Source organism: Xenopus laevis, chromosome 5L, assembly GCF_017654675.1.
Source record: "Xenopus laevis strain J_2021 chromosome 5L, Xenopus_laevis_v10.1, whole genome shotgun sequence".
In the NCBI taxonomy this organism is placed as follows: Eukaryota; Metazoa; Chordata; class Amphibia; order Anura; family Pipidae; genus Xenopus; species Xenopus laevis.
This window is the reverse complement of record NC_054379.1, coordinates 163,475,771-163,495,616: the sequence shown is the minus strand read 5'-3', so window position 1 is coordinate 163,495,616 and position 19,846 is coordinate 163,475,771. Positions and strand designations below refer to the sequence as shown.

General features: G+C 39.8%; 1 protein-coding gene across 2 annotated transcripts in view; it reads right to left on the bottom strand.

The window, feature by feature from the left end:
- kif13b.L (kinesin family member 13B L homeolog) overlaps positions 1–19,846 on the bottom strand; it is a 155,497-nt gene that overhangs the window by 18,530 nt on the left and 117,121 nt on the right. The window contains 8 exon segments of one of the 2 annotated variants that reach the window (NM_001145074.1): positions 738–791; positions 1,496–1,573; positions 8,102–8,254; positions 9,774–9,866; positions 12,908–13,084; positions 14,058–14,182; positions 14,315–14,370; positions 18,365–18,491. In NM_001145074.1, the coding sequence (NP_001138546.1) occupies positions 738–791; positions 1,496–1,573; positions 8,102–8,254; positions 9,774–9,866; positions 12,908–13,084; positions 14,058–14,182; positions 14,315–14,370; positions 18,365–18,491 (863 nt within the window). 2 annotated transcript variants of the gene reach the window in all.

Here is a 19,846-nt window from a genome sequence, read left to right as displayed (position 1 = left end):
TACATGTTATCTCTCTCTTATACCTGTACATACATGTAATCTCTCGCTTATACCTGTACATACATGTTATCTCTCTTATACCTGTACATAAATGTTATCTCTGCTATACCTGTACATACATGTTATCTCTCTCTTATACCTGTACATACATGTAATCTCTCGCTTATACCTGTACATACATGTTATCTCTCGCTTATACCTGTACATACATGTTATCTCTCGCTTATACCTGTACATACATGTTATTATCTCTGCTATACCTGTACATACATGTTATTATCTCTGCTATACCTGTACATACATGTTTTCTCTCTCTTATACCTGTACATACATGTTATCTCTGCTATACCTGTACATAAATATACCTGTACATACATGTTATCTCTCTCTTATACCTGTACATACATGTTATCTCTCTCTTATACCTGTACATACATGTTATCTCTCTCTTATACCTGTACATACATGTTATCTCTCTCTTATACCTGTACATACATGTTATCTCTCTTATACCTGTACATACATGTTATCTCTCTCTTATACCTGTACATACATGTTATCTCTCTTATACCTGTACATACATGTTCTCTCTGCTATACCTGTGGCACCTGTTGTGTCTAAAACTGCTGCTCATCGCTATGTGGGCCCTAGTCAGCTCCAGACCCATGGGTTTCAGGGAAAAGGGAATGTAGGGAAAACAGATGCTTGTTTGGTCTGGTATTGCATTGAATACTGACCTTGTTACTAGCCAAGCTCGGCTGCCCACCCAGGTCCTGTCGGCTTCCAGACAGCTAAAGAGAGAGAAGACAATTAAATTACAGTACAGTAGCTTTTGCAAAGTACAGTAAGGAAACCTAGACAGACAGGCAGACTTACAGGCAGACAGAGATAGATCGATAAAGAGAGATAGAGATATAGATAAATAGAGATAGATTGATAAAGAGAGATAGAGATATAGATAAATAGAGATAGATATAGAGCGAGATATAGAACAATATAGATCGAGAGAGAAAGAGAGAGTGAGAGATAGAGATAAATAGATAGAGAGATAGATAGATAGATAGATAGATAGATAGATAGATAGATAGATAGATAGATAGATAGATAGATAGAGAGATAGATAGATAGAGAGATAGATAGAGAGAGAGATAGATAGATAGATAGATAGATAGATAGAGAGAGACAGAGAGAGAGAGAGAGAGAGAGAGAGAGAGAGAGAGAGAGAGAGAGATAGATAGATAGAGACAGAGAGAGACAGATCGATCGATAGAGAGATAGATATATAGAAAGAGAGACAAGAGCAATAGAGCGAGAGATATAGAGAGAGATAGATATATAGAGAGAGTGATAGACAGGTAGACAGAGCTAGATGGATAGAGAGTCTATTTGGAATGAAATGCATGATGATGGTGCATATGACAGTAATGAGTATGTGATGGCTGGAACCTCTGGCAATTGTACAAAAGCCCAGGAAAAAGACATAAATGTGACTTACTCTGTGAACATTAGGGGAGCTGAGGCTCTTTCTGTTCAGTTTCCCTTTCCCGGTTAATTGTTCTTTTACCGCCACTTCCTAAAAAGAACAAAAATACATTTGTAAATAGAAAACACTGTCAATAAAATACAGTCCCTGAACATTGTCATGTCAATCTGCCCCAGTAATAACTAACAAACTGCAACACCATATCCTAATACCAGAAAAGAAAGGGTCAATTTCAAGAGATTCTGTGCCTTTGACTCTGTTAGAATTCTGTTTGCAATGGCCGCTCACTGCAGACACTCAGGCTTGTGCCAGGTATAGATCAGTAGCTTGGTACTTAATAACATTTCAGGGAAACGTCGGTTTAATTCCAGCCCCAATCATTTCTTTTCTTGCTTCTCTATTACAGCTGTAAATTCTACCCATATAGGATTGACTGTACCTGAAAAATCTACAATAACAAAGTAGTATGAATCATAAGCAACGTTACTGCAAATAAGCACTGACCTCAAATCTCCCCCTAACTGACCTTCAGGCTGGGCCCCCTTAGCTCATAACAAAGTTACAGATATATAGAAACATTGGGGTAACAGTCACCCTGCTATAGTTCCAGGGGTACCCAGGGTACAAATAAGCACTCACCCCAAATCTCCCCCTAACTGGCCTTCAGACTGGGCCCCCTTAGCTCATAACAAGGTTACAGATATATAGAAACATTGGGGTGTCACCCTGCTATAGTTCCAGGGGTACCCAGGGTACAAATAAACACTCACCCCAAATCTCCCCCTAACTGGCCTTCAGGCTGGGCCCCCTTAGCTCATAACAAGGTTACAGATATATAGAAACATTGGGGTAACAGTCACCCTGCTATAGTTCCAGGGGTACCCAGGGTACAAATAAACACTCACCCCAAATCTCCCCCTAACTGACCTTCAGGCTGGGCCCCCTTAGCTCATAACAAGGTTACAGATATATAGAAACATTGGGGTGTCACCCTGCTATAGTTCCAGGGGTACCCAGGGTACAAATAGGCACTCACCCCAAATCTCCCCCTAACTGACCTTCAGGCTGGGCCCCCTTAGCTCATAACAAGGTTACAGATATATAGAAACATTGGGGTGTCACCCTGCTTTAGTTCCAGGGGTACCCAGGGTACAAATAAACACTCACCCCAAATCTCCCCCTAACTGGCCTTCAGACTGGGCCCCCTTAGCTCATAACAAGGTTACAGATATAAAGAAACATTGGGGTGTCACCCTGCTATAGTTCCAGGGGTACCCAGGGTACAAATAAGCACTCACCCCAAATCTCCCCCTAACTGACCTTCAGACTGGGCCCCCTTAGCTCATAATAAGGTTACAGATAAACAGAAACATTAGCTGGGCCTAGAATGAAGATTATATGTAATGTCTGGTCATTTGCATACCCAACATTTTGGAAGTAAAAAGAGGGACATTTTTTTTCGCATGTAGCGCAGCAAAATTTTTTGACCACGCCCTTTCTGTGGCCACACCCTCTAATTACCATGTTCTTTTTACAAAATTTGGAAGGTTATGAAAGTTTGAAAATAATTCTCCTTTTGTGTTCTCTGCTAAAAGCCAATTAAATTAGAAACTTTGTTTCTTTTTCTGGCTGTTCAGTGCAGAGAAAATAGCGACTTTCCAGTACACATGAGGGACTGCGGGTTGAGCTGTCAAAAGAGGGACTGTCCCTCCGAAAAAGGGACAGTTGGGAGGTATGTATTTGTTTGCATTGAATTTCAGCAAATGCCAATAGTTGCTGCTTGGATCTTCTCATTATTCCTCTATTGAACTTCTAATCAATGACGAAGCTGTTCAGAGTCATGATAATGAGGATTCACATGGGAGGAGGGCAGGGCTAATTTAGTATACCAATGCTCCTCGTTACAAACCAGTATAGCCAGTAAGTATAGAGCTTATGGCACTACGGAGAGAAAGGTGGGTGAGGAATAAATAAATGTAGGAGGGTGAGGAAGGTGGAAGGATCTCCGTTAGTAATACAGATGAATGTAAATGAATAGCACACAGCTCTGCTCATGAGTACATTGTGCCCTGGATATGAACATTCTCCTAAACACAGAAGGTCAAACATATTACAAAGATTTGCCCATAGGGACAGGCAAGAGATGATTAATAAATGTGCTCTTCCCCCACCAACCCCAAGGACAACATGGCTCTTATGCTGCCAAACAGACCAGGGAAGTAAACTATCATATTAGAAGCGATCACAGAGTTTTAAGCACTTATACCATCTGATTGACGCGTTTCATGCAGAAATATGAGGTCACTTTCTATAGTCTACATCACGACTTACAAGCAACGTTATATGGAACCATCCACAGATCTGGAGTTATAATATATAGAGAGATACTGAAATGTTTCTTCTTAAAGTTATACAGGTATGGAACCTGTTATCCAGAATGCTCGGGAACACTAAAACGTTAAATAAACCCAATAGGCTGGTTTCGCCTCCAATAAGGATTAATTATATCTTAGTTGGGATCAAGTAAAAGCTGCTGTTTTATTATTAAGAACAGGTATGGGACCTGTTATCATGAATGCTCGGGACTTGGGGCTTTCTGCATAACTGATCTTTCCGTAATTTGGATCTCCATGCCTTAGGTCTACTAGAAAATCATATAAACATTAAATAAACCCAATAGGCTGGTTTTGCTTCCAATAAGGATTAATTATATCTTAGTTGGGATCAAGTACAAGCTACTGTTTTATTATTACAGAGAAAAAGGAAATACATTGTAAAAATTGTAGTTATTTGACTATAATGGAGTATATGGGAGTTGGCGTTCCCCTAATTCTGAGCATTACGGGTTTCCAGATAACAGAGTCTGTACTAAGAAACTAAATTCTGCAATTTTTCAATGGCTGAATGTGCATTTTATTTAGAAAAACTTCAGTCTGCATGTACAGTTATATCAAATATAATCACAGTGGTTTCAGGAAGTTCCATCACATCAAAAATAGACGATTTTCTTGGTTATTCCACAGTGCTCACTTTGCCTGCAAAAGGCTCTATAAAACATAACGGAAAAAAGGTAAATAGGAAAAAAAAAAATTCCTTCATGGTGTCCATTGTCAATATAATATTGTGCGGTTCCAATTCTGACCTTCACGATGAGCATGATCTAGTCCGCCATGAGTCTCTTGGTGGCAACACAAAGATGTCTCTCTAGTATAATGGGGCTTCCAGGAGTTAGTTGGGATAAGGAGGAATGCAGGGATTAGAGAGCTTTAGCTTTAATACTTTATCTTTAATACTTGGACAGAAACAGGTCGAGCCTCTCAGACCAAAAAGAAGGGCAGTGGTCGGTATCTTGTATTGGGCTTGACTCTCTGGGCCTCCAATCAGCAGCATGCATTCTATGGTGAATCATTACTGGAGGAGCAGATGCTCTCCGACACCTTTCCCAGTGAGGGGGGTCGTACTCTGAGTGTCGCCTGGTAATGAGCTTTTCCTTTGAGTCTCTACTCAATCCCGACAACCTGTTCTTGCTTTCCTCCAACCTACATGGACTTCGGTGGCCTCTTCCAATAGGACAGAATGCCTGCAGGAGAAGTGGGGTGAAAGAAGTTAACTTCTCGCACCCTGCTTATTTTGGAGCAAAAAAAAGGGGGTGACAATGGTAAAAAGTGGTGATAATGCCCAAAAAGTTTTTCATCTGAAAGGTGGGGAAAATGTTATTCCAGAGATTTAAACTCAGCACTGGGACATTCATACAGGATCAGTTTCTTATAGATGAACTAAAAACTCATGAGGTTCTCCAGGTTTCCAATAACAATAACTAGGAGGGTCAGTTCCAAAGAAGGAGGCCATATTTTCCAGGAGAGGACATCTTGCTTCCATGTTTTTCCAACACACAACTAAACTTCCTGCTTCCAAAATACTGTGATTTGTGTAATAAACCGGCAAATGATACATCTGGAATCAACCTTCACTGATTTAGAGGTTAAAGGCTTAGATAATCGCATCATGGCCTTTCTCCATAGTGTAAACCTCTTCTCTTGCAGTGTGAGATTATACAGGTATGGGACCTGTTATCCAGAACTCTCAGGACCTGGGGTTTTCCGGATAACGGGTCTTTTCTGTAATTTGGATCTTCATACCTTAAGTCTACTAGAAAATCATATCAACATTAAATAAACCCAATAGGCTGGTTTTGCTTCCAATAAGGATTAATTATATCTTAGTTGGGATCAATTACAAGATACTGGTTTATTATTACACAGAAAAAGGAAATAATTTTTAAAAATTTGGATTATTTGGATAAAATGGAATCTATGGGAGACGGCCTTTCCTCAATTCGGAGCTTTCTGCATAACAGGTTTCCAGATAAAGGAAGTAAAAGTTCAACTTTTAGTAAGTAGCAGATTGTATTCTGAATAAACTCTAATTATTTAGCAGTGACCATGATCCTGGAAAGGGAAAGTAGAGAAGGAGACGCATGTTCTTAATGCCAAACAGAATACAGAACTGATAGACATATAAATGTATCTATAGGTGCATAGCAGTAGAGCAAAAACAGATAAAGGGATTTATCCTCAGCACTTACAGGTGAGAAAAAAAGAGATGCTCTAAAATTGTGGTTCACCTTTAAGTTAACTTTTAGTATGTGATAGAATGGACAATTCTAAACAACTTTTCAATTGGACTTGTTTTGTCTCTTTCCAACTTCCAAATGGGGTCGCTGAACCCATCTAAAAGATAAATTCTCTGTAAGGCTTTACATCTTTCTATTCAGGCCTCTCCTATTCATATTCCAGTCACGTATTCCCATCAATGTATTGTTGCTAGGGGAATTTGGAGAATAGCAACCAGACTGCTGAAATTGCAAACTGGAGAGCTGCTGAATAAAAAGCTAAATAACTCAAAAACCACAAATAATAAAAAATGAAAACCAAGTGTCTCAGAATATCACTCTCTACATCATACTACAAGTTAATTTAAAGCTGAACAACCCCTTTAAGAAATTAAAAAGTGCCTTGGGTGTATCCATATTTATCTGTCTGTCTGTCCATCCGTCCCTCTGTCTAGCTGTCTGAGCCATTCAAGCCAATAACTGTTTTTTTACCATCCGTGGTGCTAACAGCAAAACCACAGATGCAGTTATTACTATTTTCTACATAATAAACTATTTTTTTATAATATAATATTATTCACAATAGTTTTGCAGTAATTTTATTTTTATTTTGCATACAATCAAATTTTATTTTTTCTAAAACGGTTATCCAGAAGGATAAGGCAGTTTCCGGAGCTGGAGGGTTTTGTAACATAAATGTGAAATAAAGGCAAAGTGAACTCTTCCAGATGAATGGAGTCATGCTACTTCTATTAGCCAATACACACACATTGCAGTTGGATTCCATGTATTGTCCATTCCTACCAACATTATGATCACAAATGTATGACTCAACAGTCAATCGCCGTATTACCGGTATTTATACCATTCAGGATTAGAAAGACAATGTAAGGTTTGTATCCAGGGTTATTTTAGGGGCTGTACTATTCCCTTCCTTTCCTTGTGTCCCACCATTATGCCTCTGATTTTAATTTAATGTTTAAACTGGTAGTTCACCTTTAGGGCAGAGACACGCTCAGATTCGGGGAGATTTAGTCGCCTCTTCTTGGGGTTGACTAATTTTCTCAAACTGCCTTCATCTGCCTTCCCGCTGGCTAGAATGTAAATCGCCGGCAGGATGGCACTCAGATCGCTTCATTTCCCGAAGTTGCCCGAAGTTGCCTCACAAAGAAACTTCGGGCGACTTCGGAAAACAAAGCTCTCTGAGTGCCTTCCTGCCGGCGATTTACATTCTAGCCAGTTGGAAGGCAGGTGAAGACCGTTCGGGAAAATTAGTCAACCCCAAGAAGAGGCGATTAATCTCCGGATGACTAAATCTCCCCGAATCTGAGCGCGTCTCTGCCATTAAAGGGATACTGTCATGGGGAATTTTTTTTTTCAAAACACAGTGAATAGTAGGGATGCACCGAATCCAATATTTTGGATTCGGCCGAAGACCCGAATCCTTTGCGGAAGATTTGGCCGAACACCGAACCAAATCCTGATTTACATATGCAAATTAGGGGTGGGAAGGGGACACATTTTTTACAAAAAATCTTGCGATTTCCCTCCCCACCCATTATTTGCATATGCAAATTAGGATTGGGTTCGGCCGTGCAGAAGGATTCAGCAGAATCCGAATCCTGCTGAAAAAGGCAGAATCCCGGATTCGGTGCATCTCTAGTTAATAGTGCTGCTCCAACAGAATTCTTCACTGAAATCCATTTCTCAAAAGAGCAAACACATTTTTTTTATATTTAATTTTGAAATCCGACATGGGGCTAGACATATTGTCAGTTTCCCAGCTGCCCCCAGTCATGTGACTTGCGCTCTGATGAACTTGAGATTGTTCTTGAAATGAGTAACAACATTAGTTGCCGCCATAACTCATGTAGAATGTAGTAGAAATTCTTGTCCAGACTATCTGCCCCCCCGTTTATAATAAAGGTGCTGCTCAGTGCCAGAGGTTGCAATAATGATCACATGTACACCCTGAGGAAGGATATCAGTGGATAAAGCAGACAGACCTGACGGAGACGGTCCAATGTGAGGATGTTCTCTACAGCGAGCACGCTGCGCAGGTACTTCTCAATATACGCCTCTGAATCAGCAGATCCGGCATCCTCCACATTTGCTGCCATTCTGGCAAGAGCCTCCCGATCTTCTGCCCCCTGTGAGTCCTTTGGACAAAATCATACAAAATTTGTTACATTACACTCACTTCCTCACTGGCAGAAACAAGGAAAGGGAACATCCACAAAAATCTATGTTGGTACTGCACAAAAAAAAAAGAATGTGAGTTTCAAAACAATCACTCTGAGAGGTTCCCCAAAGAAATGGGCAGTATAAAAATAAAAACTGGGTAAATAAATAGGCTGTGCAAAATAAAAAATGTATCTAATATAATTAGTTAGCCAAAAATGTAATGTATAAAGGCTGGAGTGAGTGGATGTGTAACATAATAGCCAGAACACTACTTCCTGCTTTTCAGCTCTCTTGGTTTCCTCTGATTAGTGACTAGCGGGGGGTCACATCTGTTGCTTTTGAATCTGAGCTGAATGCGGAAGATCAATTGCAAACTCACTGAACAGTTATGTCCCATGTGGCCCCCCTTATAGTCACTGACTAACTTAGAGTTATAGAGCTGAAAAGCAGGAAGTAGTGTTCTGGCTATTATGTTACACATCACATTTTTGGCTAACTAACTATATTAGATACATTTTTTATTTTGTACAGCCTATCTATTTACCCAGATTTTATTTTTACACTGAACTGTTCCTTTAAAGGAGAACTAAACCCTAAAAATGAATATGGCTAAAAATGCCATATTTTATATAGTGAACTTATTGCACGAGGCTAAAGTTTCAGCTTGTCAATAGCAGCAATGATCCAGGACTTCAAACTTGTCACAGGGGGTCACCATCTTGGAAAGTGTCTGTGACACTCACATGCTCAGTGGGCTCTGATTGGCTGTTGAGAAGCTAAGCTTAGGGCTCGTCACTAATTATCCAGCAGAAAATGAGCTTCCCTGGCTGTAATATAAGCTGATGCTACAGGTTTGCTGATTATTAAATTCTAATGCTAATTGCACTGGTTTCTGTGCTGCCATGTAGTAATTATGTGTATTAATTACTCATCAGCCTTATATTGTGACATTTCTATTCTATGTGTACTGTATATTGTGAGTGGGTCCCTAAGCTCAGTAAGTGACAGCAGCACAGAGCATGTGCAGTGAATCAGCAGAAAAGAAGATGGGGAGCTACTGGGGCATCTTTGGAGACACAGATCTTTACTGCTAAAGGGCTGTGGTTGCCTTGGGCTGGTACAGAAACCCAAAACACAATGTACAACATTTCTAGCTACTTCTTTAGTTTAACTTTCCTTGTCCTTTAAGTGGCTCGCTTATCCTCCATCCCATCACTCATTATACCATACAGTGATACAGAGATGCACAAAATAGGCAAGCAGATACCAGGTATCGGGATGTAAATTGAACCATTAACAAAAGGAGAGAAAGGAATGACAATTTATCAAAGACATAAGTAACTTATGATTGTGATGCCACTGGCGTATAATTGTGATGCTATTGGTTCCAGTGTTATATTGCTGCTGATATAAGGTCATGCCAACAGAATTTAAGGGTGAATTAATACAACTCCCAGTGGCTACAACACTAACACCTCTTGACCCATAACGTACCTCTGGAATATTAGAGACGACTTCCACAGTGACTCCACAGTTGGAAATATTACTTCGGTGAGACATTCGCCTTAGGAAACTCTGAGCGAACCCCTTAAGAAAAAAAAAAAAAAAAAATTTTGTTTAAAACTTGAACAATGAATTTTATTTTTATATAAATGAAGGTTGAAGCCATCACTATATGCGTAGTGTTGCTGTGTTCTTTCCTGCCCATTAAATTCTCAATAAAATGTATTTCTTTTAAATCCTTAATAGGAATGGGCGAATTTGACTCGTTTCGTTTCTCCAAAAATTCGCCACTGGTGAAAATTCGGCGAAATGAATATAAGTCAATGGGCATCAAAATTTTGCGTAATTTTTTTCTCCCAGCGAAGTCTATGGGCGTCATTTCTACAGCAAAACTTAACGAAAAAAATCGCTCATCCCTAGTCCTTAAAGGGATCTGGTCATCGGAAAACATGTTTTTTTGAAAACGCATCCATTAATAGTGCTACTCCAGCAGAATTCTGCACTGAAATCCATTTCTCAAAAGAGCAAACAGATTTTTTTATATTCAATTTTGAAATCTGACATGGGGCTAGACATTTTGTCAATTTCCCAGCTGCCCCCAGTCATGTGACTTGTGCCTGCACTTTAGGAGAGAAATGCTTTCTGGCAGGCTGCTGTTTTAACTTCTCAATGTAACTGAATGTGTCTCAGTGGGACCTGGATTTTACTATTGAGTGCTGTTCTTAGATCTACCAGGCAGCTGTTATCTTGTGTTAGGGAGCCGTTATCTGGTTACCTTCCCATTGTTCTTTTGTTTGGCTGCTGGGGGGGAAAAAGGGAGGGGTGATATCACTCTAACTTGCAGTACAGCAGTAAAGAGTTATTGAAGTTTATCAGAGCATAAGTCACATGACTTGGGACAGCTGGGAAATTGACAATATGTCTAGCCCCATGTCAGATTTCAAAATTGAATATAAAAAAATCGGTTTGCTCTTTTTTTTTCCCATGACAGTATCCCTTTAAAACTGCTTAGTAACTATGAAAAAGTCTCAGCTGTATAGATTTTGGGAACCAATGATTTGAACGCATTATTACGAGGCAGATTTATCAAGGGTCGAATAGTAAATTTGAATTTTCTAGTGTCAAAATTCGAATTTCAATCCCCCTATTCGAATGTACATTCGAATGTGAGATTTATCACACCTCGGCCATGGAAACAGTCCTTAATCAAATATTCCCAACATAAAACCTGCCGAGTTCATTTACAAGTCAATGGCAGAGGTCCGTTGAGCCATTTGGAGATGTTAATTGCCTTCTTGACATTCGAGTTTTTTTCGGGAGAAAAAATTGATTCGTACGAATCGAATATGATTAGAATTTTCGGGTCGGAACCATTAGATCGAATATAAGACATTCAATTTTTTTTTTTAAATAACCTCCCAGTCGAATTGTGAGTATATCCAAATTTTAAAGATTTTCACATGAATTCTAAATTTGACCTTTGGTAAATGGGCCTCTAAATGTAGACTGGAGTGAACAATTATGGGCACACAGGTTGATGCAGGTAAACTGTATTTCACCTGAAAAGTTTTCATGAAGCAATGTCCAATTAAAGGGCAAATTATTTCACCGTGCAGCCACTTTTTAGGGTAGGACTACACGGACGTTTTCGACGCGAACCAACGTGCTGCTACAAAACGCCTGCGACAAATCGCATGCGACGGAAATAAGTTAAGTGAATGCATCGTTGGATGCAGGGTGCAGCGGATCTTGCCAAAAACATCCGTGTAGTCCTGCCCTTATAACATCAAACCCTTCGTACTTATATGCTTAATTTTTAATTGTGTCTAATTGGTTTAAATGTCAGACTTGCTTATTTCCATTAATACTTTTTATTAGGGTATTCTTTTCTCTTTGTTCTGTATTAATGGTCAGTAAAACGTAGTGGCATGGGTTATTTTGCACAGAAAATCTTACTAAGTAGAATATTTCTAAGTACGAGTGGGAAGCTGCTACATGTTCCTCTTACACGACCCAGCTAAAAAATCTTGAAATGAAACAATGCTCCCAGTAGCTAATGGATACGTATGTCAACATGGCTAATAAGGAAGCAGCATCTTCGGTAGATTAAAATTGGTGAGCCCTTCAATAAGGAAAAAATCCCTAAAATGCCAAGGCAGAACGGATCAGTATAATCTATGTATCTTTTATAAATTTACTTTATGTAATGGACACCGAGAGGGTTTTTTATTAAGGTTCAATTTGTGTTTTCCACTAAGTTTTCAGGGTTATTTTATTAAGTTTTTGAAAAAAAAAACCTCAAATTTTTTTAAATTTATTATACTCCGACCCTGGCTCTAATCTGAAAATACATCATTTAAAACCTGTTGAAGTCATGTAGGAGTCAATGGCAGAGGTCCCTTGAACCATTTGAAAATTGTTAATAGCCTTCGTGATGTGCAAGTTTTTTTCAGACGGGTTTGCCCAAAAACTCTATTAATTTGAGTGGCTTAAGGTTTTTTTTTGCAGAAAACTCGAGTTTTCTGGTCTTGCAACTCAAATTACAGAATCAAGTTTTTTTCTGTTTGAGTTTTTTCTTAAAGAAATCATTCGAGTTGTGAGTTCATTCGAGTTAATTCGAGATATAAAAAACTAACATTCCCTTCCTCTCCCTCCTTCTCCTCCCTACTTTCTTCTCTTCGTTCTTTTCCTTTTCTAATCTGTGACAGAAACGTTGTTACAAATACCTGAAAATTGTTAATAAAAAAACAAAAACAAAGAAAAAACTCTAACATTCGAACATAACCTAAAAGTCTCTTAAAGACATTGTTGGCAGCTTATCTGCCCATGTATGGGGCCCTCCCAATATCTCGCTAATAGGTCAGATAATGATTGGACAGGTTTAAAAATCCAGGTTTTTGATGCAATCCTTGCCCCAATGGCCTGCATTGATCCTCATGGCAATTGGACAGTTTCGCCAACCTCAGAGTGAGAATATTGGGGAAAGACCCTCACCAAACTAGTGGATTTTTCAAGGTATGGCCAGCTTTACTTGTGCTTAGTCTACCAAAGGCATTAGTAGACAAAAAGTGAATTCTCACGTTTACATCTATAAACTCACGGCGCTGTCTGACCGATCCGCTTACCTGTCGGCTGTAGACATTGACGCAAATGCGTTTGCGCAGAACGATCTGCATTTCTGCTGGGTGGCTGAGCTGCACAGTCACACGCACAATCAGGAACACCCGCTCCTCAGGGGCAGAACCTTTACTAAGCTGGGGGCAGTTATGGATGGTACAGTCCCAGGAGGCTTCTGCCTTTACCTGAGCAAACAGAAATATCATATTATTATTAATATATATATATATATATATATATATATATATATATATATATATATATATATATATATATATATATATATATATATATATACATAATACACAAAAGCCATGAATATCTTGTAAATTATATCCTCATAAACAGTGACTAGTGATGTCATCAGTTATGAATGGTGAGTTCTGATGTCATTTCTGTCATATGACTCACTAAAACTTGTGTATTATAATAAATAAAGTACCCCCAGTTGCAAGATATTAGAAGTTACGTTGGAGTTCCATGACCTTCAGCCTCGTGCTTTTATATGGTCAAGAAAATCCTCATTAAATTATAATATCCTTATATTTTACAAGAGGGGGTACTTTATTTACTATATATTTGATCCTGCAACCTCATCAACAGAAGATTATATATATATATATATATATATACACACACACATCTTCTGCTGATGAGGGTGCAGGGTCAAAACATTGTGTACAGTTCAAAAGGACCGACACTCCAAAATGAATGTAATAGAGGAAAAACTTTCTTATTAATCCAACGTTTCGGTTACCCTTTATGTGAGGATATATAGTGAATACAGTACCCTCTATTGTAAAATATAAGGATATCTGAGAAGTCACTGAGGAATTCCATGACCATATAAAAACACGAGGCCGATGTTACTTCTAATATCCTCATATTTTCCAACAAGGGGTACTATATTTATTATAATACACACGTTTTAGTGTCATGTGACAGAAATGACATCACTACTCACCGTTTATAAATCGCTCCCCCGGGTGACAAATCTCCCGAAAATGCTTTGTAGTTTACAAACCTTGTAATCGCCTCAACCAAAATGTTAAAAGTAAAAACTAAATTTTTTTTTTTTTTTTTTTTTACACGGAATCATTTTCTATTATTATCTTATTTACAAGATTTCAACCGGTTACATATGTGCTTTGCACTAACCTCACTCTCATGGTGTTTTACAATCTGCAGGTCAAAGAACTCGCCCTCATCTTCTGCTGTGAGAGTGGAGTCCCACCCTGCAGGTTCCAACCCGTCCAAGTCATCTTGAGAGCTGAAGTCGTCCACTGCAAAACACAAGTCTTGTTATTGGTTTCCTATTACATCAGCAGATAGAAACTCCTGATAGGGGCTTAGCTATATGGGCATCTGATGGGAATGTTAGTGGTTTTGACCAAAAAAACCCAGGCTCTACGTACCATTAAGATCTAAGAAAATGACCGGAATGTGGGTCTCCATTCCCAAGACGGGAGTCCTAAAAGTAGAATAACAAAAATAAATATATCAGGCATGGTAAGTATACAATTTAATTGAACAGAGAAAATGTCACTTCATGTCCCCACCCATAAGGCTATGAGCTTCCACTCCCCTCCACTTACTGCATCCCATTGATTGGCTGGAACCATGAACTACAAGCCGTGTACACCTGCTTTCCATCAACCTTAAAGGGATACTGTCATGGGAAAACATGTTTTATTCAAAACGCATCAGTTAATAGTGCTGCTCCTGCAGAATTCTGCACTGAAATATGTTTTTCAAAAGAGCAAAAATATTTTTTTATATTTCATTTTGAAATCTGACATGGGGGACATATTGTCAGTTTCCCAGCTGCCCCCAGTCATGTGCTCTGATAAACTTCACTTTACTGCTGTACTGCAAGTTGGAGTGATATCACCCCATTCCATTTCCCCCCAGCAGCCTAACAACAGAACAATGGGAAGGTAATCAGATAACAGTTCCCTTGTAAATATAAAAAAAAGCACTCAATAGTAAAAATTAGGGATGCACCGAATCCACTATTTTGGATTCGGCCGAACCCCCAAATCCTTCTCGAAGGATTCGGGCCGAATACCGAACTGAATCCTAATTTGCATATGTAAATTAGGGGTGGGAAGGGGAAACCATTTTTTTATTTCCTTGTTTTGTGACAAAAAGTTACGCAATTTCCCTCCCTGCCCCTAATTTGCATATGCAAATTAGGATTTGGTTCGGCCGGGCAGAAGGATTCGTCTGAATCCTGGCCGAATCCTGGATTCGGTGCATCCCTAGTAGAAATCCATGTCCCTACTGCGACTCCTTCAGTTACATTGTGTAGGAGAAACAACAGCCTGTCGGAAAGCAGTTCCATCTTGAAGTACTGGCTCTTTCTGAAACCACATGACCAGGCAAAACGACCTGTAATGGCTGCCTATTAACCAATATTACAACTAACTACTTGTTGGGTTAGGAATGAAATTTTCTATGGTAGAGTGAATTATTTGCAGCGTAAACAGTGTAATTTAGAAAAAAAAACGACACCATAAAAATCATGACGGAATTCCTTTAACGTTGATAAAAACTGCAGAATAAGAATTTTTCACATGGACAAGTGTGAGTATTGTTCTGGAAATTCAAAGCTTTACACATCATGTAATACATGGGCTGCCTGAATAGCCCTGTGACTGATACCAGTGTTGTTTCTGCGTAATTTTCCCTTTGTAATTATTATTCTCTCGCTAATTGATTCAGGATGTCAGCGTTGGGCTGGTTTATTACCACTAAATTGTGTGTAACATTACTCACCTCCTCTCCTTTTCATGTATAATTAATGCAGAGGGTTCAGAGTGGGTATTAATTTGCCTTTTATAAATGCCTGGGAAATTGCACAGGGGCTCTTGCCGACTATAAGAAAGCGGCCATTTAAAGCCAAAGGCAAAACAAGAGCAGTTTTATAACGGCAAGTGGATCATTAACACTGGAGATATTCCATTTTAACGTGCGCTTAAAGTGTCAAGCTACATAAAAGTGATTTATTCCAAGTGAAAGGTCAGAATTATTTTGATTGAGATTTGCATATTTTAGGATTAAGGACGGAGACCTTGAAACCCGGGTGATATCAATAGCGTCAACTTAATGTTAGACAAAACGCTGATGGCTGCTAATTGTGTCATGCTCAGAATGCCAGAAATTCTAATGACATTAAAGAGATTATTAACCCATGCGATTACAAACGCCCTTAATATAAGCCCTGGCTAGGGACATAGATAAGGTAATGAATGTAATGTAAAGGTAATAAATAAGGTTTTGCACAAGTGGCTTAACATAGGAGAGTACAGGTATGGGATTCGTTATCCAGAATGCTCAGGACCTGAGGTTTTCTGGATAAGGGATATTTCCATAATTTGGATCTCAATACCTTAAAGGTGGCCATACACCGAGAGATCCGCAATGTCGCCAAACGAGCGGATCTCTCCCCGATATGCCCACCTTGAGATGGGCAATATGGGGCTGATCCTATCGTGTGCCCTAGGGCCCAACGATCAGATCCTAACGAATAGCAATGGGCGGTAGGATCGCGGGACCGCATCAATGAATAGATGCGGCCGCGATCCGACGGGATTTTTTGTCCCATCTGAACGAGATAGATCTCGATTGGTGAAGCCCGTCGGGGGGGCCCCATACACGGGCCAATAAGCTGCTGACACGGTCTGTCGGCCACCTTTAGTCTACTAGAAAATCATTTAAACATGAAATAAACCCAATAGGCTGGTTTTGCTTCCAATAAGGATTAATTATATCTTAGTTGGGATCAAGTACAAGCGACTGTTTTATTATTACACAGAAAAAGGAAATTATTTTTAAAAAGTTAGATTATTTGGATAAAATGGAGTCTATGGGAGACGGCCTTTCTGTAATTCTGAGCTTTCTGGATAATAATAAACAAATCCCATACCTGTACCATAAAACTATCCACATATGTGTTTTCTGACACTTAGGCAGCGCCGGATTTCATTGACCGCCGCCCCTAGGCCGGACGGTCCGACCAGGCGGCCGTGCGGTCCTAGCGCCCACCTACACCTCCCCTTCCCAGCGCGCCGGCAAAAAAACGCCGGCGCAGCTGCTGTGATGTGCTGTGATGCGGCTGGGCGGCATGCCGCCCCTATTTTTTTGCCGCCCTAGGCCCGGGCCTATGCGGCCTTGCCGCAAATCCGGGCCTGCACTTAGGGGCATATTTAAAAAAGGTCGAAGGTCGAAGTTAAAAAAACTTCGAACTTCCAATTCAAAAAGACCAATCGAATGGAGGTCGAAGGTTTTTTGGGGGTCGAATTCGGCCTACTTCGAATCGTACTTCGATTCAAAGTTTTTTTTAACTTCGACTTTCGATCTCCCAAACTCCCCCAATTGCCTCCATACAGGTTCTAGGACAGGGATCCCCAACCTTGTGAACCCGTGAGCAACATTCAGAAGTAAAAGGAGTTGGGGAGCAACACTAGTATGAAAATGTTCCTAAGGTGCCAAAAAAGTGCTGTGATTGGCCATTTAGTAGCCCCTATGTGCATTGTCAACCTACATTGAGGCTCTGTTTGGCAGTGCACCTGGTTTTTATACAACCAAAACTTGATTCCAAGCCTGGAATTCAAAAATAAGCAACTGCTTTGAGGCCACTGGGAGCAACATCCGAGGGGTTGGTGAGCAACATGTTGCTCACGAGCTACTGGTTGGGGATCGCTGTTCTAGGAGGTCCCCCATAGGTTAAAACAGCACTTCGGCAGCTTTTAGGTGGCAAATGGTTGAAGTCGAAGTATTAAAGAGACAGTACTTCAAAAAAATTCGACCTTTGAAATTCGAAGTTTTTAACTTCGAACCTTTACTTCAACCTTTGATAAATCTGCCCCTTAGAGGCACATTTATCAAGAGTCAAATTTAGAATTCATGAGAGTTTTTTTTTTTAAGCTGCCATAAACTCCCATAAACTTGAAATTCGACCAATGGAAATTTATTAATAACATCAAATTTTCTAAGCTCGGACCCAAAAACTCAAATTCGATATGAATGAGAAAAACTCAAATCGAATTAAAAAAAAAGTCAGGAAGGCTGCAAACATCACCAAATTGATCCCTGGACCTCTCCCATTGCCATATACAGCAATTCGGCAGGTTTAAGGTGCCGAATTCCAGTTCTTATAGGGCCAGAGGATGATAAATCTCAAAATTCAAATTAAAACTCGAATCGAGTTTGGATATTTCACAATTTGAATTTGAGAGTTTTGTCCAAAAAAAAAAAAAAAAATAACGAAAATTCTAATTTTCACTTTGACCCTTAATAAATCTTCCCCTTACATAAATTCAGCTAGAAAAAATATAGACAGACATAGCAATTACATTTATAAACAGCTCTAAAGACAATGAAATTGTTAACATTTACAGGAAAAAGATCAGCATTACAATCACAAATTGACAGTTCTAATTCTGGTCTATTCTCCCCCTTACCAGTTTGCGGGAGCACCAGGAATACCGCTTCCAGCAGACGGCACCATAACGGCATTCCTCTCTTCAGTGAGCGTCAGTCTCATTTCTAACAACTGGGCCTCTCGATCTGCATCGTCTTCTGTTTTATCTGCGGCAGGACAAAATTTAACAGCAATTAATTATCTTTTACCTGTAACCAACCAAACAGAATCTCAGTAGAACCTATTTTAACATTTATAAAGCAATCACGTGTTTTAGAAATCTCATTCCTGGTTTCCTATTGATCAACAATAAAGTTCTTCCTGTTACTATTAAACACCTTCAGTCTGTGGCTGGCTCTAACCCTCGGCTCTCTCCCTACCTATTTGCTTCAGCCCCTTTAATTTTAACAACCCCCTCCCCCCACTCTCAAAAAAATTTAATCTGTATGCTTCTGCAATACCTTCAAGAACAGTCACATGAAAAAGTTTGGGAACCCCTCTTGATTCTTTGGAGTTTTGTTTATCATTGGCTGAGCTTTCAAAGTAGCAACTTCCTTTTAATATATAACTTGCCTTATGGAAACAGTAGTATTTCAGCAGTGACATCAAGTTTATTGGATTAACAGAAAATATGCAATATGCATCATAACAAAATTAGACAGGTGCATAAATATGGGCACCCCAACAGAGATATTACATCAATACTTAGTTACAAATGTAACATCCTCTAGTCGCCTCCTAGAGCCTTTGATAAGTGTCTGGATTCTGGATGTGGCTATTTTTGACCATTGGTCCATACAAAATCTCTCCAGTTCAGTTAAATTTGATGGCTGCCGAGCATGGACAGTCTGCTTCAAATCATCCCATAGATTTTCCATGATATTCAAGTCGGGGGACTCCAGAATATTGTACTTGTCCCTCTGCATAAATGTCTTTGTAGATTTCCAAGTGAGTTTAGGGTCATTGTCTTGTTGGAATATCCAACCCCTGCAGCGGAACTTCAACTTTGTGACTGATGCTTGAACATTATCCTGAAGAATTTGTTGATATTGGGTTGAATTCAGACGACCCTGGACTTTAACAAGGGCCCCAGTAGTCCCTGAACTAGCCACACAGCCCCACAGCATGATGGGACCTCCACCAAATGTGACAGTCGGTAGCAGGTGTTTTTCTTGGAATGCCGTGTTCTACTTCCGCCATGCAAAGCGCTTTTTGTTATGCGCAAATAACTTTTTTTAATAATAATTTTTGTCTCATCAGTCCAAAGCACTTTGTTCCAAAATGACAGTGTCTTGTCTAAATGAGCTTTTACATACAACAAGCGACTGTTTATGTGTGTAGAAAGGGCCAGGCCCGGATTTGTGGCGAGGCCACAAAGGACCGGGCCTTGGACGGCGAAGTTTTAGGGGTGGCATGCTGCCCAGCAGCATTAGGAACTCCGCGTTCCTGCACTGCGCTCACACGGGAGGGGGTGCGTGCAGACCATGGCGCTAGGACCGTGAGGCCTCGGACGGCGGGCACT